Below are 8,633 nucleotides of genomic sequence, written 5' to 3' on the forward strand. Positions count from 1 at the left end.
CGATGGTGTCAAAACTTCGCCTCATCCAGCCGCCAGTTCAACCGTGCCTCCTCAACTATTCTATCCACTTCGACCAGACCACGTACCCAACCTACACGGAGGTTGTCGTCTTAAACAGGGACCGCCTGTATCGCAAAGGAGACGTCCTTACCGTCAAGGTGGTGGCAAGAGACAAAGAAGGAAGGTCGAAGACGTACGGAGGAGACTTTTTCCGTGCCAGACTGGTCAGCAGTGACCGTTCGCTACAGGCCAGTAGTGCCGGTCACGTCACTGACCATTGTAACGGTACCTACACCGTGCAGTTCCCACTGTACTGGGTTGGGAATATTTCAGTGAGTACATATTTTGTGCGGGACGGTGTAAAACTACCGTGTATTTTTTTTACCTTCGTCCAGAAGGTTTTTTCTGTGTTGTGTTTGTCTTTTTGTGAACAAAATAACTAGAAGAGCCTTGGATGGATCTTTATGATATCAAGAATATTAGTATGAGTTGGCAAGAGAAAGAAACGATAACATTGTATCATGGCCCCCTAGCGGCTCTCTATAGTACGTCAGTGGAACTTCCGGTCTCGATATCGTGTTTTAGGCTTGAGTGCCTTTCTTGTTTCCAGTTAGTCCTTTTTTGCCGAGTATCTGCAAATTTCTTTTGAATGTGCTGTGCAGATTTCTTGATATGCTTTCGAAAAGCTCCAAAGCGACATATATACGCTGCTGTTGTCTTGAATGAGACGTTACTTTATCTACGTACCGCCAACTGCTTAACCTGTGTTTAAGTTGTTTCATTTTACATATTTCTACAGCAAGGCTAACGCAAAGAAATTAAACTTTCCCTTTGTGCATTTTCTTCATTGAAACACTTAACATCGCAAACGTTAGTTTTTTTTTCAAAATGTCTTGTTTTACATTAGATAAAGATCCAGCTTGTCCATCCAAGCGAGGCAGTGAAGGTTCTACAGAGCTTGCGACAAGTTCCGAACAAGAGAGACTTCCATTGCACCTTCGTCGATCGGAAAACCAAGGGCCAGTATACACAGCAATGCTTCAGCTCTAACAACCCCAGCCTACCACCCCACCGAAAGTGCGATTTCTCAAAACCAGAGGCAAACGGAACCTGGATTTGTGAGAAACCGGAGAAACTACCGTGTTCCGCCATCACAAAGTGTCGATGGAACCCAGATATGAGCAGGGTACGGGGCCTTGTGTCTCAAGAGGAAATAAAACTTTTCCAAAAGTAAGTCCTTGTGACACTCTCTCACCAGGGCAAAGGTCACTTATCAACGCATGCGCAGAGGGTCCATTTTTAGTTTAAAAACAAAGTAAAAAGTCTTTTTCTTTGAATGTGTCGGTACCACTAGCATTGGAGCTGGAATTTATGGTCAACTGTTGTTTGCATTTAATCATGTTGGAAAACCATACTTTTTAAGCCTTTACGCTCTAGAGGAAGGATGTAGTCACGTTTATAGTGCAGGGGGTCAAAAGTCATCATTGCTAGTAGATGCTACTGCCGTATGTAACATTCTGATATGCTCTATATGGACACTTTAGAGGCAGAACTACTCCGTCGATGTTAGTTTTGGATAGACTAAATTTCAGGTAGGGGAATTTTGATAGCATACATTTTTTATACATTGTTGACTTCAACGCCACATAGGCCATATCTTGAGACAGAACTTGAAGTACACCCCAAGGAGCCCATACGAGTCCTTGAGACAGAACTGCCCACACCAGAACACCTTCCAGCGTGTACCGGGAACACACGTGAGTCCGGAGCTTCGCTGGGACATTGGTCAGGCAAGGTGTGGAAGTCAGCTGTCTGTAATGTCCGAGTCTTCACTAAGGAAGACATCCGGCAATGCCTGGCTAACAAGACCGTGTACATGCAAGGTATGTGCCATTAACGTGTGGTGTGGTAGTCCACTGTAAGCATTACATTCGCAAGGAAGATCACGCTCTCATAGCTGTGTGATCGTCTCGAGATGTCTTGGAGGAGGAATCTTTATGATATTTAGTATGTTCTTAGATGTGGATAAAAGGAACAAACGAATTGATTTAAGCCCTCTGGCTGCTTTTTACGGTGCTGCAGCGGAACGTCCGTTAGCTCTTACTAGGTTTTTGGTTTTACCCATGAAGTTCATTTTTAGCTTTTCCTTTAGACTTTAATTAAAGGAGAATAATTGAAGAATAGATTGACGGAATACTGGAATCGTTACCTACCCTGGGAGCCAGACTCTAGCCAGGCCCAGCAGAGAATCTGTTCGACAGGAAAAGACAGTTCCAGCCCACTGCAGCCTACATCCCTGCTTGACACCACGGGATCCCCGGATGTGCTTATCTAAGGTCCTCGGGAAGACTTGCGTTTGCTGTCGAACAGAATCTCTGCCGAGCCTGGCTAGAGTCTAGCCCCCAGGGTAGACGTAACCACTCAATGCCAATTTGGTTAATTTAACAGTCTGAAAAGAAATCAAACCCAACCAATAGCATTCATTTTAGATTAGACGTCTCATTAGTTGATGACCCCTATTTCACTTAATGTCCACTTTGTTATTGTATACTATTCAGTATCATTATCATCATTGTACTTTCATGTATTTTTGCAATTAGCTTTCGGGCAAGAGTTTGCAATAAAGATTTTTCTATAAATTTAAAAACAAAGCGAAGGCTAGCTATTCTACTATTTCTAACAAATCTATATACTAGATCAGTTTAGCTCCAGTTCAGCTAAAATATCCGGCTAGTACATATTTTTCCATTCCTATGACTCAGGTGACTCTACCATTAGGCAATGGAGCGAGCGTTTGCAGAAGGTAGTACCGCTGTACCACGATAAAAGAACCACGGATTCACCAGGTTTGCCAATCTATTCTAAAGGTAGTTTAGGACTGCTATTGGTCTAACAACTGTCTTCAATACGTTATCAAATAAACATCACGTAAAACGGTTACCTGAAAGCCTTATTTAACCCTATTTAGACGGGGGGGGGGGGTGCTTTTGAGGTCCGCGCCCATTTTCATGTCATATAACGCTAGAACGGCTTACGCTATTTCTAGAGCCACCAAATTTGGAGTTTTTCTAAAATCTTGTTGCCAACAATAATTATTTCACGAAGTTTTTCCATTTTTTCGTGTTGCATTTTTTCACGTTAATTTGCTATATTACCGCTATTTCTTGCATAAATAAAATGTAATGTTATTATATTTCAGCCATACCATAGGTATGGTGAAATATATTGTATTCGTAATGTTTCTTTCTTTCTTTCTTTCTCCTGTCAAATCTTCAAATCGAATCAACTCCGCCATTTTTTAACCGATTGACTTGAAATTTGGCACAAAGGTAGAGTAAGCCAATACCCTCAGGTGTTTTTTTCATTTTTTTCATATCTGCCTTTAAAATGATTTTATTGAGGTTATTGTCAATTTTTATGTATATTTCGGGCTCCTGTACCCTGGTATTACAGCTGAATGACATGAAATTTGATACAGAGGTGCCTTGATCATATGCTCACCTAGATTCAATAACAGTTTTGGCATACGGTACAACAAAATGCTTAATTTTGCGATTTTTGGCCATTTTTTGACCAAAAAAGGACATTTTTGGCCCCTGTAGCCTCGTTTTACAACCAAATGATCTGAAATTTGGTATAAAAGTGCTCTTTAATTATGTGCACATAAATTCAATAAAAGTTTTCCCATACGGTACAACAAAATGCTTAATTTTGCGATTTTTTGACCAAAAAAGGACATTTTTGGCTCCTGTAGCCTCGTTTTACAACCAAATGATCTGAAATTTGGTATAAAAGTGCCCTTTAATTATGTGCACATAAATTCAATAAAAGTTTTCCCATACGGTACAACAAAATACTTAATTTTGCGATTTTTGGCCATTTTTTGACCAAAAAAGGACATTTTTGGCTCCTGTAGCCTCGTTTTACAACCAAATGATCTGAAATTTGGTATAAAAGTGCCCTTCAATTATGTGCACATAAATTCAATAAAAGTTTTCCCATACGGTACAACAAATGCTTAATTTTGCGATTTTATGGCCATTTTTTGACAAAATTTTGACATTTTTGGCTCCTGTTCCCTCGATTTACAACCTAATGACCCGTAAATTGGTAAAGGGGTGCTCTAGATATTTATTCAAATGACCCATGTATATTTTTTGGCATGGACCACTTTAAAATGATATATTTGTGGGTTTTTTGGTCATTTTTGAATGGCCAAAGGGGTCAACGACCTCAAGGCCTATTGTTGCATGAGGGAGATGGCTGAAATATGCTGTATTTGCTCTCAAGCAAATGTCGGCCTTTCTAGTTTAGAATATCTTTCATAATCAGATATCTATGAATTATGCTAATTTGATGACGTCATTAGCCAAAATACAAGATGGCGGACCATATGTTCAGATCAAGAATAGCTACCTTTTCATCCCTTAGAATTTGTAACTAGCTGGTATTTTTTCATAAAAGAATATGTGTTTAAGAATGTATTTAGTCTATTTCCATTGCCTTTTGCGATTATTTGTTGCAAAATAGTATTTTGGAAAATTCAGGGTGGTGGATATAATATGGCGGAGCCCAACTGGTATATTAGATGTGCATTGATGTTGCTATTGGCAAGTTGTAAAAAACATTATAATTCTGTTATCTACATTTGCTGATAAATCTTTTAGCATATCTTGAAGTTTTCTGGGAATACCCTTTTTCATGGGTCCAGCCAATATAAAAAACATGATGACGTCATAATTGCGTCATATTACGTCATGATAGCGTCAAAATTCTTAACATTTTCAGATGTGTACATCATTCCCTAAAAATTGGTGGTTATTTATGATAAATCATTTAGGAGTTACAGGAGTCAGAACGGGAGGTCCTCAAAAGCCCCCCAAATCACCACGCATATAAAAACTGTCACAAGAACTAATTATAACCCTGAACTGGTACATTTTTTGGGTTGCAGTGTTTCGAGTAAGAAACAACAACCAGTGGAACATCTCTGTTTGCTACCGTTTCCACAACGTTCCCGTTCAAGGAAGCCCTTGGGTTAATTTTCACGACTACCGTTACACTGCTGACGAGCTAGACGCCACTCAGGGAGGCCCAAATATCGTGATAGTCCTAAGTCTGTGGGCTCACTTTACTGCTGAGCCGTTGGACATGATTCGGTCTCGTCTGTACGCCATACGGGGCGCCATACACCGTCTCCTGCGCAGGAGTCCCGGCACGCGAGTTTTCGTGAGAACTGGAACAACGCGAGAACACAAGGGGGGAAAGTTCGAGTACTATCTGCTTGCCAGCGACTGGCTGGCTTACCAGATCACGGAGGTGATACGAGAGGTGTTCCGGGCGGATCCAGACGTGGTCGTGTTGGACACGTGGGACATGAGTGTTTGTCAGCCGGGGGAAGACTATATTCACCCAGATCAAACAATGGTGGACAATCAACTAAACAGGCTGTTTTCTCATATATGCCCCAAGTACTAGTATTGATAGTTAGAACATTTTTCGTAAACTTCGTAAAGAATTCGTTGTTGCTGGATCTTGCGGCTGTTGCTGCTTTTGCCGTGTATGAACATTTAATTGCAATATCATTGCTATTTGAGTAAATTTCCTTCATTTTTTCATCTGACATGAAAAAAATGACAAACCAAGTGAGGCAAGATTGAAGTTGGTGCGAAGCATCCGATAAAAACTTGAGTAAATCCTAAATGTTTCATTTGATTATTGTTTGGTACTTTATTCAAGCAAACAGCTTTGTAACTGTGCGTAAGTTACATCTTTGTTTGATTGTCTAAAGTCAAATATTTTAGGCATTGTGGTCTGGTTTCTGGGTGTAGTAGTTGAGTTTGCGACGTTTTGTAAAAATGGATTATAAGAAAAGTAAAGTGTGTTGTTGTGAATAATCTTTTGTAGTAAGCTACGGTTTTGCTAAGTGTAATACTAGTGAAAGGGAGTAGGGGCGGATACTGGTACATCGTACCGAAACCGGTTTTTTTCCTTGTTCGACCAGTCCGAAAAAAACGGACCTCAAAAAATCAGTAGACCAGATTTTGGGCCGAGTAGAAAATGCCTTGATTGTATTGGCTGGGGTTCACACGTTTTGGTGCTTAGCGGGACATGAAAGTAACAAGGGCGAAGTAGAGTGAAAGTTTTTACATGAAGACAGGATTCGAAAACGCCGACGTCATGAAAATCCAAGATGGCGGTATATTTGAAGGCTACGACATCTTCCGCTGGTGGCAATTTTTAAAAACCAGACTTTTGGACACTTGAGATATAGCAGGCTGCTGTGTGGGGTGAGTTCTTATGACCTGGAATGTTCACGGACGAGATTATGCAACCCGGAACCTGCCTATTTCTACATTATCGCCAAAACAGATTCCTTTGTCGAAAATTGGACCATTGTTTTGAGTACTGCCAATTCACAGACAATTAGGTTCAGGTTCAGGTCTGGACAGGGACCTGATCCTCTGGACCTGAACAGTACATGTACTTGTCAGTGAATTTTTCTCTTCGCCAAGAAGAGTATGTTTTTGTCGACTTGGGTCTGTATGTAGGTCAGCAGCATATAACTCGAGAAATTGTGGATGGAACTTTGTGATTTTTGTGTGTTTCAAGTGCGAAAATGGTTTACCTGGCTCTTACCTACGGTGCTGTAGCGAGATTTGTATGTAAGCGCGTTTGTCTGTATGCAAGATAACTCAAGAACCCTTGAATGGATCCTGATCATATTTGGTAGGTGGGTGGAGGTCAGGAAAACGAAGGTCAAGTTCGATAATGGGCCCCCTAGTGACTGCCTAAGGTACTGCAGCATAACTTTTAATTTTGACACTTTATGTTCTGGACATACTGTGGTCATGATTTTGAGTGGTAGATAGCCCTTGGGCAGAGAGTAAGTGCTGTGGGATGACATCACACTGACAACTACTTCCCATATAGAAGCCAGATGGATGCTATCTGAGCTGGACTACATGGCAACTTGGGCAAGAATGAAGTTCAAACCAAAGAAGTCCAGATGTATGATCATCAAGAAAGGAAAGGTAACAAGTAGATTCAAGTTGGAAGTACAAGGCGAACCCATCCCGTCAATAGTAGGCAACCCAGTCAAGTGTTTGGGGAAGTGGTTCGATGACTCTCTGACTGATAGAAAGAATGCCAGCAGCACCGTAGCGCAGACAGAGGAGTGGCTTAGAAGAATTGAGAAGTCTGGATTGCCAGGCAAGTTCAAGGCTTGGCTATACCAACACGGATTACTCCCGAGGTTAATGTGGTTGCTGACCGTATATGAGATACCACTGACAAGCGTAGAAGAAATGGAAAGAAAGGTCAACAAACACCTTAGAAAGTGGCTAGGTGTTCCTCCAAGTTTCACAGCACTGGGTTTTTACTCTACAACAGGTCAGCTACAGCTCCCGTTGTCATCTGTAGTGGAGGAATACAAGGTGGCAAAGTGCAGAGTGGTCATGCAGTTAAGAGACTCCCAAGACAAGCAGATCAACCAGGCCGGAGTCACAACAAGGGCAGGGAGGAAGTTCAAGCCCGACTCAATGGTCTCACAGGCAGAAGGGATGCTGGTCTTGAGGGATATAGTTGGAATAACCAACATCGGAAGACAGGGCCTGGGATGTGCACATTTCAAACAGTGGGGAAAAGCCAACAGGAAAGAGAGGAGAGCACTGGTACAGGAGCAAGTTAGAAACTTAGAGGAAGAAAGGAGACGGGCCAACGCCGTGGAGTTGGCAGCGCAAGGCGCATGGACGAAATGGAATCTCCCAAGCAGAAAAATCACATGGGCGGAGCTATGGAAGTTAGAGCCTTTCCGTGTATCATTCATGCTTAGGTCCGTGTACGACACGCTACCCTCACCAGCAAACCTGTACAGATGGAAACTAATAGAAGACCCAGCTTGCAAGCTCTGTGGGGAAAGAGGAACAATGGCTCATATCCTCTCCAGCTGTAAAGTAGCCCTCGCCCAGGGCAGGTACCGGTGGCGCCATGACAAGGTGTTGTCGACCATTGCTAGCATTCTAGAAGTAGAGAGGAGGAAGAAGCGCCATGTGGAGGCGAAACGCGCGCCAGTCATGGCGTTCGTCAGAGAAGGTGAGAAGAGTCGTCGTCCTGCAACAGAAAGAGCAGCATCGAGCATACTACAGAAGGCGAGAGCATGGGAGCTGAAGGTAGATTTGGGAAGAAGGCTGCACTTCCCCTCAGTAGTCCAGACAAACTTACGGCCTGACGCAGTACTATGGTCAGAAGAAGGGAAGAAGATCATACTGATCGAGCTAACAGTGCCGTGGGAGGAGAGGTGTGAGGAGGCACATGAGAGAGAGGCGAGCAAGTACCACGACTTGCTCCAGTGCTGCAGAGAGAAAGGATGGCAGTCGTGGCTGTTCCCAGTAGAAGTAGGGTGCCGAGGTTTCCCAGCTCAGTCTACATGGAAGCTACTAACAGCATTGGGAATAACGGGAAGAGCAAGAACGCAGTGCGTAGTATAGGAGAAACAGCGGAGGCTGCATCATGCTGGGTGTGGAGGAAAAGGGAGGAAGTTAGCTGGAAGCCGGGAGAAGCGGACGGGTAGTGGGTTGGCCACCACTGCTGGACCCGACAGAAGGAGGATGTTACGGATAAGGGTCGAAACA

At 42.8% G+C, this 8,633-nt stretch overlaps 2 protein-coding genes across 2 annotated transcripts; both read left to right on the forward strand.

Annotated features, from left to right (window-relative positions):
- On the forward strand, positions 1-5,885 carry LOC118405838 (NXPE family member 3-like). Its single transcript, XM_035805639.1, has 5 exons — positions 1-332; positions 908-1,230; positions 1,651-1,883; positions 2,763-2,846; positions 4,955-5,885. Exons 1-5 carry the CDS (start codon positions 3-5, stop codon positions 5,476-5,478), a joined length of 1,494 nt encoding a protein of 497 aa, XP_035661532.1. The 5' UTR covers positions 1-2; the 3' UTR covers positions 5,479-5,885.
- Positions 5,886-6,983: 1,098 nt separating this feature from the next.
- LOC118405939 lies at positions 6,984-8,489 on the forward strand. The gene has a single exon (XM_035805792.1). It carries the CDS (start codon positions 6,984-6,986, stop codon positions 8,487-8,489), a length of 1,506 nt encoding a protein of 501 aa, XP_035661685.1.
- Positions 8,490-8,633: the final 144 nt, after the last annotated feature.

This window comes from Branchiostoma floridae, chromosome 18 (assembly GCF_000003815.2).
Source record: "Branchiostoma floridae strain S238N-H82 chromosome 18, Bfl_VNyyK, whole genome shotgun sequence".
Lineage (NCBI taxonomy): Eukaryota > Metazoa > Chordata > Leptocardii > Amphioxiformes > Branchiostomatidae > Branchiostoma > Branchiostoma floridae.